We start from the raw sequence: 13831 nt of genomic DNA on the forward strand, positions 1-13831 counted from the left end.
AAGAAACAAAATATAGGCTAATTTCTTTTCCCTCTCTCTTTTTTAAAGCTTTTATTTATTTTTCATTGAAAAAGCAGATTTGGAGAAAGAAGGAAAGAGAAAGATTTTCCACCTGCTGGTTCATTCCCCACATGGCCACAACAGCCAGAGCTGAGCTGATGTAAAGCCGGGAACTAGGAACTTCTTCCAGGTCTCCCACACAGGTGCAGGATCCTAAGGCTTTGGGCTATTTCCTGCTGCTTTCCCAGGCCACAGGCAGGGAGCTGGAAGGGAAGTGGAGCATCCAGGACATGAACCAGTGCCCTAATGGAATCCTACCCCACCCAAGGCGAGGACCTTAGCCATAGGCTACCGTACTGGGCGCAAGGGCAAAGGTCTTACCCACTACTATAGAGGCGATCAGAGGGCATGTTTCTTTAGAACTGGGAAGGTTTTTAGCTTCAAATGCACCATAAAAAGGATTGTGGCTCCACACATACACGCATGTGCATAGCCCAGCAAATGCCCGTGGGGCGTACTGGGGTCTCTCATCCCCCAAGTCCACACCTGCCCCTTGGTTCAGTGTTGCTCCCATTGTACCCCAACCCCCCTATTGTGCGTAGAATCTGAGGCCCACACACCCCTTGGCGCCCCATCTTTGGCTGTTTCCCATCCTGCCTATTTCTTTTTTTTTTTTTAAGATTTATTATTTTTATTACAAAGTCAAATATACAGAGAGGAGGAGAGACAGAGAGGAAGATCTTCCGTCCGATGATTCACTCCCCAAGTGAGCTGCAACGGGCCGGTGCGCGCCGATCCGATTAGAACCGGCGCCCATATGGGATCCCGGGGCGTTCAAGGCGAGGACTTAAGCCACCAGGCCACGCCGCCGGGCCCTCCTCCTGCCTATTTCAAGCCAGGACTCCCCATTCGAATTTTCCCCTCTTCTTCCTTGGTCCCTACTTTTCACCTCCACCCCTGAAACGCAGCTGTCCGTCAAATCAACAAGCCATTGTCATTGGCCAATTCGACAGCAGGGCGCTAGGACCTGGCCCCCATCCAGAGCAGGGGAGCAAATGAGAGGGTGCCTGTGTCAAAAGGTTGGCCAATGGGAGGATGGCACATTCCCAGCTGTCCACCAATGACAAGGGACTTTTCCTGGCACCTCCAACTGCCTCCGCCCCGCAGCCTCGCGGGCTTGCAGTTTGACGCCTTCCTTTCACCCCAGGAGGCTGCGGTCCTGGACGCTTGAGGGATGCAGGATGGCAGGCCGGGATCCCGCACCTGCCGCCTGCACCTGCCCCGCTCCTCTCCTCCCAGCAGTGGGTGGGAGGGGAGGCCTCTGGAGACAAAAATGATATTGGTGTAAAGCTATTTGTTTCCAGGCTTTTGCTAACACTTCCCTTTTCATGGGCTAAGGCTTGTTCTGCCTTTTCCCACCCTCCCTCGTCATCCTCCCACTTTGGCTCTTCAGAAGTGAGAAGTGTGAGTGCCCAGGAAGAGGGGCGGAGGGTGCAAAGGTGAGGGGTGCTAGGGAGAGTTACAGAACAGGCAGGGAAATACCAGGAGCGAAGGAAAACGACAGTGCGAGGTTGCGATGGGCTGGAGGGCGGTGTGCAGGCCAACCTCAGCTGTCCTAACACAAAGGAATGAACTGAGCAGATTGGGTTTTCAACAAACACACCCCTCAGGTGCGCAGTGACCCTTGAGGAGGAATACTCTTAAGGGCGAGGATCCAACGAGGTTGGAGCAGAGGGCCACTGGGGGCATGCCCGGGGTTACAGGTGCACGGGCAGGGGGTGGGGTCTGAAGGCCGCTGGGGACTGCCCTCTACCTTTCTCACCGCAGCCAGGAATGACCCTGCTGTTCGCACTAGGCTGCGCCTTCTTCCCGTTATGCTTTGCCGCCCTGCGCTGGGCCCTGCAGAACCTCGCCAGTTTGCGGATGGAGACATCAGAGGCTGTCTTGGTGGCGTCCAAGTAAGAAAACAAAGGAAGAGGGGAAAGACGGTGTCCGCCTCACCGACCACCCCGGGAGGGGCATGGGCAGGGCTGCTGGAGTTAGGAGAGTCTCCCCCCCCCCCCCCGTTGAAGGAAGGGTTAGCGGTGAAGGCTGAAGCCAAAGGTGGGATGGGAGGAGGGTGGGATGGGAGGAAGGTGGGATGGGAGGAAGGTGGGATGGGAGGAAGGTGGGATGGGAGGAGGGTGGGCTGGGGCCCTACGGTGCAGGCTGCGGAATCTTTCGTGGTGTCCTTGCACCCCTGCAACGTCCTCCGCCCCGTTTGTCATTGTGCTTCCTAAGAACAGCCGCTTTCCTTGTGGGAATGCTGCGTAAGGCAGATGACCCAGGGCAGGGAGAGTTTCCATGCGTGGGGGCGTGCGTCCTGAGCTGGAGGGACATACTCTGAGGACATTGGCGAGGAATTTAGAACTCAAGAAAACAACCATACTGGCAAATAAAATATGCTTTGTGGACTGGCTTGGGTCCTCAACAAGCACATTTTTGACCTATGGGGGCACTTTAAAAACCTTGTTAAAAAAAAAAAAAGATTTAAAAACAAAACAAAACATAATGACCAGCGTTGTGATGCCTCAGCTGAAGCTGTCACCGTGTTACCACCATCTCATGTAAGTGCCAGTTCCACTTTGGGCTGCTCCACTTCCGATCCAGCTCCCTGCTAATGCACCTGGGAAAGCAGCAGAGGATGGCCCAAGGGTGTGGGTCCCTGCTGCTCGCATGAGAGATCTGGAGGAAGGAGTTCTAGGCTGATGGCGTCAGCCTGGCCCAGCTCCGGCTGCTTGGGAAATGAACAGAAGCAGACAGAAGATCTTGGCCTGTTATATATAATATAATATAATATAATATAATATAATATAATATAATATAATATAATATAATATAAATATGTAAATCATGATTTATTTTGTTGGAAAGTCAGATATACAGAGAGGAGGAGAGAGAGAGGAAGATCTTCCGTCTGCTGACTCACTTCCCAAGTGGCCGCAAAGGCTGGAACTGAGCTGATCCGAAGTCAGGAGCCAGAAACTTCTTCCAGGTCTCCCACATGAGTGCAGGATCTCAAGGACTTGGGCCATCCTCTGCTCCTTTCCAGGTCACAAGCAGGGAGCTGGATGGGAAGTGGAGCAGCGCCCCTATGGGATGCTGGCATTACAGGTGATGCACAATGGCTGATGCGCCACAAGGCTCATTCTTTTTTTTTTTTTAAAGATTTATTCATTTTCGGGCCCGGCGGCGTGGCCTAGCGGATAAAGTCCTCGCCTTGAAAGCCCCGGGATCCCATATGGGCGCCGGTTCTAATCCCGGCAGCTCCATCTTTTTAAAGATTTATTCTTTTTATTACAGCCAGATATACACAGAGGAGGAGAGACAGAGAGGAAGATCTTCCGTCCGATGATTCACTCCCCAAGTGAGCTGCAACGGGCCGATGCGTGCCGATCCGAAGCAGGGAACCTGGAACCTCTTCCGGGTCTCCCATGCGGGTGCAGGGTCCCAATGCATTGGGCCGTCCTCAACTGCTTTCCCAGGCCACAAGCAGGGAGCTGGATGGGAAGTGGAGCTGCCAGGATTAGAACCGGCGCCCATATGGGATCTCGGGGCTTTCAAGGCGAGGACTTTAGCCGCTAGGCCACGCCGCTGGGCCCTCTTTTTTTTTTTTAAGCTCTATTTTCTACAAAGTTTTTGAAGAAACTTTGTGAACACCCACATAGTCGATACAGCAAGCTCTCATCAGGTAGGAGCAGGGCAGCCAGCGGAGTCTGTGGAGCTGAACCCTGGCAGACCCGGGCTCTCCCACTGCAGTCTGAGTGAGGCAAAGGCGGGCTTGACTTCCAGCTTAACCAGTGCTCGTAGCTGTGGCAACTCAGGAAGCTTGATTTTTTTGTTTTAACTTCGAAACCTGTTTCTCCTATAAAATCTATCCTGCCTCTGTGACTATTAAATATGGATCAGTACAAATCGCCTTACCCTGTGATCAGCAGGGAGAAAAGACTCAGCAAGTTGGATCCCTACCCCCAATGATGCCTGAATCCGGACTGTCTCTATTCAGGACTGATCCGGAAAGATCTCTAATTGCTGCCTTAGGCGACTTTTCCAGGGCCTTCCCACAGTGTGCCACTAGAGGGCAGCACAAAACTGCAAATCCCAAGCCCCCAGCTCTGTTTTTAGAGCCCGAGGTGGACCTGGGACAGGGGAGAGTCCCTGGTGGAGTTGGCTGTTGTGGTGTCTGTCAGGGGCCAGTTGGACGCCATAGTTAGGGCAGCAGGCCCTGTATCATGCAGAAGCTGCACCCAGCTGGACGGGAGGCGTCATGTAGAGTGCAGAGATGCAGAGAGCCCCTGCTACGCTGAGCGGATGACCTTGGACCTGCAGGTGGCCTTGGTCTAGTCTCTGAGCCCTACTGCCCTGGGAGTTGAATGAGGGGGCTTGCCGCAACCAATCCCTGGGGGCCTTTTCCCATTTCAAATCTGGACTATTCTGGGGCCGTGGCAGAGGGAGGAGAGCAGGAGAGAGTGGGAAAGCTGGTGGGGTTGGGGGGGGTGCAGGATGGCTGGGTGAGCAGGTGCACAGCGGGAGGCCGGGCAGAGTTGCCACACGGTGATTTCCTAGACCGTGGGCGTCCCTGCCACTTCATCACCACGTGGCTGGGCAGCATCCATCAGTGAGTGTCCAGGGCACTGGCTGGGTGGCAAAGGTGCTGGTGCAACTTACACACACACACACACACACACACACACACACCCCTCACCCGTATTGTGTCAGTCATTACCTGGGGATGGCGGACAGGTGGCAGCAGAAGAGCCAGGCTCCTGTGTCTTCCTGTGCCCTCCCATGAGGGCAAGCCCATGGGTGCCCAGCCAAGGCGTTCTGTTCCAATCCTTCCCTTCCCTTCCACAAGAGGATAGTGCCAGGAAATCCTGTCTGCCTGGCTGGACCAGGTGTCCGCAAGCTGGGACTCCCGTGGTGGCCGGACATGGCAGGGGTTGGCCAAGGGCTGGATGGGAAGCAGAGGTTGGCCCTCTGGGACCCCAGGCCACCTGCCTCCACCAGGACCTAGCTCTCCTGCCTTGGCCTTCATTGCCCCAGCAGCCCCTGTGCCTGCCGCAGCTGCTGTCTCTTTAAGGGCCTCCCCTCCCTCTCCCCCCTGCTTCCCCCCCATCTCTGTCGCAGCCGCTGCTGTGGCTCAGAGCTGCATGGGGCGACGCCGCTGCAGGTCCGGTTTCTTGGTGTCTGGTCGGTGCCACCGTTCCCCCGCCCTTCCCCCCACCCTCCCCAAGCTGGCGGCTTCCCCTCCCCCTCCCCCTCCGCCCAGGGGGGGCGGGGGGCTGGGCACCAACCCCCTGTAGTGCCATGTGCGCCGGGCTGCGGGGGCCGTGGCCACAGCGAGAGGCGGCGGCGGCGGCGGCGGCGGGAGAGCGGGGTTGACCGCTGACCGCTCGCCGGGCCGCCCGCGCCTCGGGCTCCCCGCCGTGCCGCCTCCCTCCCCCGCTCGGGGCTGGCACCCCGGTCCCACCCCCATCCCCCAGCCCGCCTCCTCGGGCCCTCCCCGCTGCTCCACGTAAGCCCCCCCTCCCCACCTGCCTCGGCCCTCCCGCCCCTCCCCCAGCGGCGCCCTCCTCCCGTCCCCGCGCCCTCGCGGTCCTCTCGCCCAGTCCTCCCCAGCCTTCTCCCCGGCTCTCGCCCGCGCCCTCACTCCCTGGCATCTTCCGGGGGTGCTCTCCCGGCTCTCTGGCCAGCGGTCCTCTCCCGGGGCTGGGCCAGCTGCCTGCCCCATCCTGTCCCTGCCCCATCCCGTCCCCGCCCTGTCCCCTTTGTGCCCCTGGCCCTCGCTCACTCTCCCTCTAAGACCCGCGGCTGTGCGGCCCTTCCCCTCCCCAACTCCCCAGCTCCCTCAGGCTGGGCCTGCCAGTCCCTTCTCGGCCCGCCCTCCTGTGTCCCTGGTCGGCCCCGAGACACCATGCTGACCCCCATGGTGGCCGGGGGGGTGGTCTTCCCCGGGCTCTTCCTGCTCTCCAAGCACACCCTCCAGCGGCTGCCCCAGCCGCGCTGGGGGGAGGCCGACGCCGTGATTGTCTCCGCCAGGTAAAAGGGCTTTGCTTCCCCTTCGGGGCCCCAAGATGCCAGAGACCCCCAGCACGTTCCCTGTCCCTTTGGGTGCTCTGGGGACAGGAGCTGCTGCAATGGTCAAAGGCTGTCCACTCCCAGCCTCCTGCCGTACTGCCCCCCAGGGCATCACTTGCTGTCCTGGGAGGCGGCATCCTAACCCAGCCATCTGGTCTACTATGCACACTGCTTTCTCTGCTGTCCGCACTCCCCTTCCACCTCCAGCATGGCCAGTCACTGAGACACTCCTGTTAGCTACTAGGGCAGAAGGCAGGGGGGCCAGTGTTGGAGCAACAAGGGACAGGGCAGAGTACAGCCTGGGATGGGGGTCCCAGTCAGGGAAAGTGGGGGAGTAGCCAGGATGGGGACAAGGGGCAGGTGGCAGGATGACTGGACTGCTGAGGGGGGACAGGTACAGGGCACCCCTCCTTCAGCCCCTGAGTCTAACCCCCCTTCCTCCCAGGGCCAGCCTCTTGCCCTGCCTCACCTCAACTTCACCCCTCCAGGATCCCCTTCCCAGAGGGAGGGGGGCTAGGGATCCACAACTGAGGCCAGGCTAAAGACAGGCAGCGAGGAGTGGGGCGGACAGGCGAATGGCTATGGCTGAGAGGTTGGGGTGTCAGAAGGCAGCAAGCCCAGCCTGGGGAGGAGGTAGGTGAGGGTGGCTGTGTGAAGCGAGCAGGTCTAGGAGTAGAGCCACTTCCTGGGCAGAGAGGAACTTTGGAGCCCACCTGCCTGCCTTCCCAGCTGCCTCCCTCTCGCCCCTCCAGGCTGGTCTCCTCCGTCCAGGCCATCATGGCCTCCACTGCTGGGTATATCGTCTCCACCTCCTGCAGGCACATCATAGATGACCAGTAAGTGCCCTCTGACCCCTGCGGACCCTGGGTACAGGGGGGCTGTTGAGGTAAGGGAGAACTACCCTTCTAGGGAACTCTGTCCGTGGTCCCTAAGCCGTGAACTTGGGCCTGAGCAAGTTAACTGCAGTGACTGCAACTCAACACCTAGGGATAAATTTATCCCATGCTGTCCTTAAAGGTCAGAGTGGGGAAAAGGAGCGGGGATCAGAGAGGATCCTCGGGGCGGCTCCAGGCCACTGCTCGGTCACTTGGGTCCTAGTAGGTGGTGGTCATGGTCTCCCCTACCTTCTCACGCCCCCCTTGGCCCCTACTTCTAACCTGCACCCACCTGGGGTGTCCCTCCAGCTGCTGCATGGCTCAGCTCCTCCCACCATCCAGGTGCCCGGCCCCAGCTCAGAGCACGAGGCAGAAGCGAGAGGGCAGATGACACAAACAAGGCCACTAACGGTCACGCAGTGGGGGCGGGAGGGAGGGTGAAGAGGCCAAAATTTGGCACTGGTAGCTGCTGCAGTGCCTGCCGCTTGCCAAAGAGGCCCCAGGGCCTGCGAGGTGGGGAGGCAAGCAGAGGGCGGCCGCCGGCTCTGTCCATGGTGCTGACGGGACCCACGGGAGTGAGTTGCAGGTGCCTCAGCTGAGGGCTCTGCCTTCCTCCTGTGGTGGCCCTGAGTCCCAGGGGACGTTGTGTGGATGGCTCTACTCCCAGGGTGCGCTCGATGCGCAGTGTACCCTCTTTTCCTGTAGACGCATTAGTTTTCTCGTCTCTAGAGGTCGCCTCCTTTCCCAGGTGGGCTGCCACGAGAAACAACTAAGTTGATGTGGGACAGATGCCTTGATCTAAATGTGGTGGACACTTAATTCTTTCTTCCAAGCCTACCGGGTGACTTGGCGCCTGCTCGTCCTTCTCCCTGGGGCCATTCCACTGCTGGCCCGAGAGGAATCCGGGCGCCCACGCATGTCCTACCTTCCTTCAACACCCACAGGTCACCTTCCAGTTCTTGAATTCCCTCCCTCACCCCACCCCAACTAGGTCTGTTCTCGTCTCCCTTCTCTAATCCTCAGGTAGAGGAGGATAAGGATTAAATCCGAGCAACAGCTGTTCCCGTTCTTAGCACCTAATTGCTGGGAGGGCGGGGCCCAGTTTAACTAGTCACAGAGCAGCCCAGGACACATAGTACCTCCTGAGCCTCCTCCCCTTGGCCCAGGGCTTCGCTCCACAATGGGGGTGCTGGGGGTTCACTGGGCCCTTCCTGTTGGGAGCTGTCCATGGGCCAGCTAGGTCTTCCCCACTCTTCTCTCCCAAATTCCTGTCATTCCTTGTCAGGCTGCTGCCTCCCAGTCCCATGCTGTAGCAATGTGTGTCTGCAGCTGGACGGTGGACGGCCTCACCTCTTCCAGCTGCCCCTGCCACACCCCTGTCCTCAGCTGGGTCCAACCCCAGTTCTCTACTTTTCCCCTCAGCATTTCCTTGCACTAGATATTTTTCCCCACCACCGTTCTGCCAAGGTGGGTGGATGAGTTCCTGCTGGGCCCTTCCCAGGGACCTCCATTGCTGGTCCCCCCCCCCACCACACACACCCCACCTTGGGACGGTCACTCGCAAGACTCCAGGGCTTCGAGGAGCGTGCCAATATGCTGACTCAAGAGGGAAAATGCAATGTTGCATATTCATGCCCTTCTCGTTTTTGTTTACTCTCCAAGAAGGGAGAGCTTGGTCTGTTCTTGGCACCTTCAGCTCAGCAATTTCTCCTTAATGCTTGGCCGTACCTGAAAAAGCAAGAGATGGGGCCTCCCTTGGGCAGAACAAGATGCACAGACAGTGCCAGCCTGGGCACCAAGAACACAGCCAGCCTCTAATACTTCTCGAATCTTCCAGGGGCCTCAAGGCAGCCAGACTTCTGTTTGTCTTGGGCTGCGTTACCTGGTCCTTCTGCGATTCAGTTTCTCCACCTTCTCCCTGGAGTTAACAACAGCCTTCTTCCAGGGTCTTGTGCATGTGAGAGCCGTAGAAGCTTAGCCTGGGGCCTGTGCGTAGTGAGTAGCCAGAGGAGGTTTCCCCGCTTGGAGCCCCCCCAGCCCTCCTCGTACTGTTGTCCTATGTCCAAGCAGCCACCGTCCTCCAGGCTTCGCCTGCACTTGCACTTGAATGCCCTTTGGTCGTGGGTATCTTCTAGTTTCTTTTCCCTGTTCTCCTTCCTAGAGCAGAGCAGGGGCAGGGGCACTTGAGTGTGTTCTGACGTGGGTCCACTAACTGGGTGCCTCTGACCTTGGACCTCCATCATCCGGAACTCAAGAGTCCATTTGTGTCTTGGGGGGTGTTTGCCAAGACCACCAGAGCTCTGACTGGCCAGGGTGCCCAGCTCTGCGCAGCCACTGGCCCTCCTTGAAACATCTCTCTCTCTCTGCCCAACAGACACTGGCTGTCCTCCGCCTACACGCAGTTTGCAGTGCCCTACTTCATCTATGACATCTACGCCATGTTCCTCTGCCATTGGCACAAGCACCAGGTCAAAGAGCATGGCAGGGAGGCCGGGGAGGCCCGCGCGGCCGGCAGCACCTGGGCTGTGGTGCGTGGCTACCTGCACAAGGAGTTCCTCATGGTGCTGCACCACGCCGTCATGGTGCTGGTGTGCTTCCCACTCTCGGTGGTGAGTCCTCCGGGCTGGCCCAGAGCCTCGGCCCTCCTGCGTGCATCTACCCCCACAGGAACCCTGGGAGGACACCCCTGGGTCTTGGCAGCAGGGTGCAGCGCCAGAGAAGGCTTGCTGGGCACCCCCCCACCAGCCCCTGTGGCAGGAGGCACCTGCATCTGGAGGAAGGTTGGGCTCTGCCCAGCTGGGGTGCTGAGATCTCCTCCCTCCTCTGCCCCGTGTCTCTGAGTCTCCTTTGCTGTGCTGGGAGAAGGTGTGCCTTTTCCCTGAGGGGTGACAAGGAGGGATGCAGTAAGGTCATGCACCGCCCCCGGCCCCCGGCCCCCGCACCCCTCGTGGCTGCTGTGCACCCATCCCGACGCTCAGAGTGACTGCAGGAGTGACTGGGGAGAGGCAGGGCAGAGGTGGCTGTCCCTTCACTGACTTGTCCCTCCCCTCAGGTATGGCGACAGGGCAAGGGAGACTTCTTTCTAGGCTGCATGTTGATGGCGGAGGTTAGCACCCCTTTCGTGTGCCTGGGCAAGATCCTCATCCAGGTGAGGGGGCGTCTGCGGCCAGAGAGGGGGCACAGCCACACGGGGGCGCTCTCGGCAGGGATGCTCAGGGCTGCGGACAAGGCGGAGCGGGGGCGGGGCTAGAGGCGGCACCGGGGCGGGGCTATGGCTTGCCGGGGCGGGGCGGGGCTGTGTCGGGGCGTGGTTATGGGCGATACGGGGCGGGGCCGGGGCGGTGTCTGGGCGCTGTCCCGCCCCCTGGCAGCCCTCTCTGTGCCCGCAGTACAAACGACAGCACACGCTGCTGCACAAGGTCAACGGCGCCCTCATGCTGCTCAGCTTCCTGTGCTGCCGGGTGCTGCTGTTCCCCTACTTGTACTGGGCCTACGGGCGCCACGCGGGGCTGCCGCTGCTCGCCGTGCCCTCGGCCCTGCCCGCGCACGTGAACCTGGGCGCTGCGCTGCTGCTGGCCCCCCAGCTCTACTGGTTCTTCCTCATCTGCCGCGGGGCCTGCCGCCTCTTCCGGCCCCGGGGCTGCCCGCCGCCCTCGCCCTGCCAGACCCGCGACTGAGAGCAGCACCCTGCCCGCCCCGCGGAGCGGGGACAGAGCTCTGGGGCTGACGGGTAGGGGGTGGGATGCGGGCAGGAGGGAAGGGACGTGGGGGGACGCCTCTGGCCCTGACAGCTCCAGGACGACAGATGAACTCATCCCCGGGGAGAGGGGGCTGGGGCAGGGGTGACAGATGACAGGGGGCAGGATCAGAGGGGACCTCTCCCCCATGCACTCCCTGGGCAGGAGAAGAGAGGAGGACCACGCTTCTCCCTGCTGGGGCTGGAGGGCGTGTAGGGAGGTGGGGCAGCCGACAGATCAGAGACCGTGGGGAGGCCCCGCCGCCCAGCACCCGCCCCACTCCTCAGCTGCAACTCAGAAAGAGGGCAAGCACTCTCTACCAAGCTGTGGGTCTCGCTGCCTCCCAACTCCCCCAGCACCTCTCCCGGGGAGGCCGGCTTGAGAAATCGTATTTATTTGCCCGAATTCCAACTAGTTTGGTGGGGTGGGGGAAAGAGGCTGCTACCCTCCGCCTCTACCCAGTGCTGAGCATCCCCGGGGGCAGGTGAGGGGCGCCCTGTCCCTCTCCACTGGCCGCACATCTTCGCCCTCGGGCCCTGGCATGTCCCTGGTGCTACACATCTCTCCAGGCGTCCTCTGAGCTGGGGACAGGGTGCCTGGGAGGTGCTTTCCCAGCCGCTAATAAAGTTGATCTCCGTCAACAGCCACCACTGCCCTGCCCTGTCTTGGCCCAGTTCTTGGGAGGTGGAGCAGGAGGAGATGGGGGAGCCGGGGGAGCCCGGGGAGCCCGTGAACCCCGTGGACCCTGGAGCTGAGTGCCCACAGGGCTCAGCTGGCCACAGAGTGGTCGTGAAGGAAGGAATGTGGCCAAGCCAGTTATTCATTAGGGCGCAGAAGGGTGCACATGGGTGCTCCGTCGGCTCCTTAGGCCCCTTTCTGGAAGCTCCTATGGGGTGTGGAGATCGGTGGAGGCGTTTTGGGGTGCTTCAGGGGTCCCCAGGGAGGTGGGCAGGCCTGGGAAGGCGGGGCTCACAGGAGGGTGTGGCTTATATGGGGTCCTGGACGGTGAGAGGGCAGGGCTTACATGTGGGTGCAGAACTGGAAAAGGAGAAACAAGAAGGCCACCACCATGGCGCCCATCAGGATGTGGTGGAAGAACCTGGAACTGGAATCTGCTGGCCAAGGAGGGGGACATGGGCCCGCTGACTCTGCTGGGCCTGACATGTCCATGTCCGGGGTAGCCCACTCCGTGCCCTGGCGAAGTGAGAGGCTGTTCTACAAGGTGGCTCCTACCTGAGGCAACAAAGACAACAGGCTTCTCCCCGATGAACTGGGCCACAGCCAGAAGGCTGTCTCGGTCTGAGTCCGGGTAGTCGAAGAAGTCCGGCCTGTCTACGAAGAGTGGATCCACTGCTCGTGGGGTGGACGCCTTAGCCAGTGCTGGCCTGGGTGCTGGGAGCCAGAAGGACACCTGTGACAACAGCTAGGGAGGGGCACTGCCCTGCGCACCCCCCTAGGCTGAGGTGCACTGGGAGAGGGAGGCTGGACAAGAAAGGAAGGCCACGACTGGCCTACATGTGCCTAGGGGCCGCTGCCCCTCGCCCGCAGCTGGCCGCCCAGCTTCTCCCACCTGCTTCCCCCGCCCTCAGCCTGGTCAGCCACAGCCACACCAGCACCCACAGCCGCAGCCTCATGACCAGGATGGCTTCGGGGTGCCGGGTTCTATGATGTCACAGCCTGGAGCCATTCCGATGGGGGCCCCTGAGGTGGTGAAGTGAGAGGACATGCTAGCCCCTAGGGCAGAAGGGTGAAGATGATGCTAATGGCAGTGCTGATGGAGGGGTTTCCACAGGGGCGGAACTCGGTGGGACCGGGGTGCCAGCGGCCCTCGTGCTGGGGAATTGGGGGTGTGTGCCACCCCACCCCCGAGACTCCCCTCCCACGTTCAGGGGCGCGAGGTGGCCCCTTTCCTTTTTCAAAGTCCTCCGGAGTCTGCGGAGGAGCGACCGGGCCAGGAGCCGGGAGGCACCGGCCGAGCCACTGGGTGGCAGCAGTGCCCGCGCTGGTGCGGTGGCCGCCGCAGGCCCCGCGCCCGCCTCCGGCAGCAGCGGAGGCTGTCAGCGGCCGGCAGCTCGCCCCGGAGTTGGAAGCGCTCCACACCATCCCCGGGCAGGTCTCCTGGCCCTCCACAGGGCCTGCCGAGATTCTGCTCTTCGTGCCTCAGTTTCCCCTTTAGTGACGCGTGGGTGTCCCCCCTCCCCCACCCTAGGCCATCCTGTCTCCCCTCTAGTCCCAGCGCTGCTGTCACTTCCCGGCGCTGTAGTATTCACTCCCCGTGGCTCCACCTCAGCTTTTAAGAGGTAGCTGTCCTTTGATTGGTAGGGAGGGCTGTCTGTCACAGAAGTGTTCCCGCCCACCCGAACCCAAGGACTCTTCAGGGTCTCCTTGTTTTGGCCCCGCCCATCTGATCAAAAGCCTGGGACTGACCAGTGACTCCCCACAGGACAGGGGTGGAGGCTCTGCCTTGCTCTCCATAAGGAACCCCCAATATTAGGGAACCTGATCGCAGCCACCTACCAGCACTCGCCTCCACAGTTTGCTTTCTGCTGGGTGAATGAGGGCAAGCAGGTATGACCGAGGGAATCTGCCCACATGGGCCCCTTGTGGCTTGTGTGGGCTGCTTTCCTTCGCACTATCTCCTCCAGAAACAAGCCACTGCAGGCTGGGCTGTGGCTACTGCACGCTGGTTTGAGTCCTTCCTGGCTGTGCTGCTTCTGGATCCAGCCTGAGAAAGCAATGGAGGGGGCCCATGTGCTCTGCCGCTCCCCTGGGAGACACGGGTGGAGTTCCTGGCTTCTGTTTGGCATAGCCCTAATCATTAGCAACCGTTAGCAAGCGTGCCAGCAGATGGAAATCACTGTATTTCTCAAATAAATAAAATCTTAAAAGTAGCAGGCACAGGCTCGTGTGTGTGTGTGTGTGTGTGTGTGTGTGTCCCTGACTCCATCCTGACCTCAGGCTGGCCAGCAGATTCTCCTCAGGGTTTGCTGGGAGCAGGAATGGATTTGGGAGCTTCCTCAGTTGCCTGGAAGAAATACATACAGCTGGGGGCCAGCGCTCTGGCTCAACTAACACATGCTGGGATCCCATGTGGGTGCTAGT

At 60.2% G+C, this 13831-nt stretch overlaps 2 protein-coding genes across 6 annotated transcripts; one reads left to right on the forward strand and one right to left on the reverse strand.

Annotated features, from left to right (window-relative positions):
- The first annotated feature begins 1147 nt into the window (after positions 1 to 1147).
- On the forward strand, positions 1148 to 10810 carry TLCD3B (TLC domain containing 3B). Of its 5 annotated transcripts, none has more exons than XM_058680660.1 (6): positions 1148 to 1499; positions 1828 to 1958; positions 6870 to 6953; positions 9367 to 9601; positions 10045 to 10140; positions 10382 to 10802. In XM_058680660.1, exons 2-6 carry the CDS (start codon positions 1834 to 1836, stop codon positions 10667 to 10669), a joined length of 828 nt encoding a protein of 275 aa, XP_058536643.1. In that variant the 5' UTR covers positions 1148 to 1499; positions 1828 to 1833; the 3' UTR covers positions 10670 to 10802. The 5 variants fall into 5 exon arrangements, with proteins under 5 accessions (XP_058536643.1, XP_058536645.1, XP_058536642.1 ...); XM_058680662.1 differs by having other exon boundaries at positions 1832 to 1958; XM_058680659.1 differs by having other exon boundaries at positions 1148 to 1464.
- Positions 10811 to 11470: 660 nt separating this feature from the next.
- C24H16orf92 (chromosome 24 C16orf92 homolog) lies at positions 11471 to 12396 on the reverse strand. Its single transcript, XM_058680831.1, has 4 exons — positions 12300 to 12396; positions 11963 to 12121; positions 11754 to 11841; positions 11471 to 11615 (listed from the first exon to the last, which is right to left on the reverse strand). The coding sequence occupies exons 1-4, from the start codon at positions 12361 to 12363 to the stop codon at positions 11594 to 11596; spliced, it is 333 nt and encodes a 110-aa protein (XP_058536814.1). The 5' UTR covers positions 12364 to 12396; the 3' UTR covers positions 11471 to 11593.
- Positions 12397 to 13831: the final 1435 nt, after the last annotated feature.

This window comes from Ochotona princeps, chromosome 24 (genome assembly GCF_030435755.1).
Source record: "Ochotona princeps isolate mOchPri1 chromosome 24, mOchPri1.hap1, whole genome shotgun sequence".
Classification (NCBI taxonomy): domain Eukaryota; kingdom Metazoa; phylum Chordata; class Mammalia; order Lagomorpha; family Ochotonidae; genus Ochotona; species Ochotona princeps.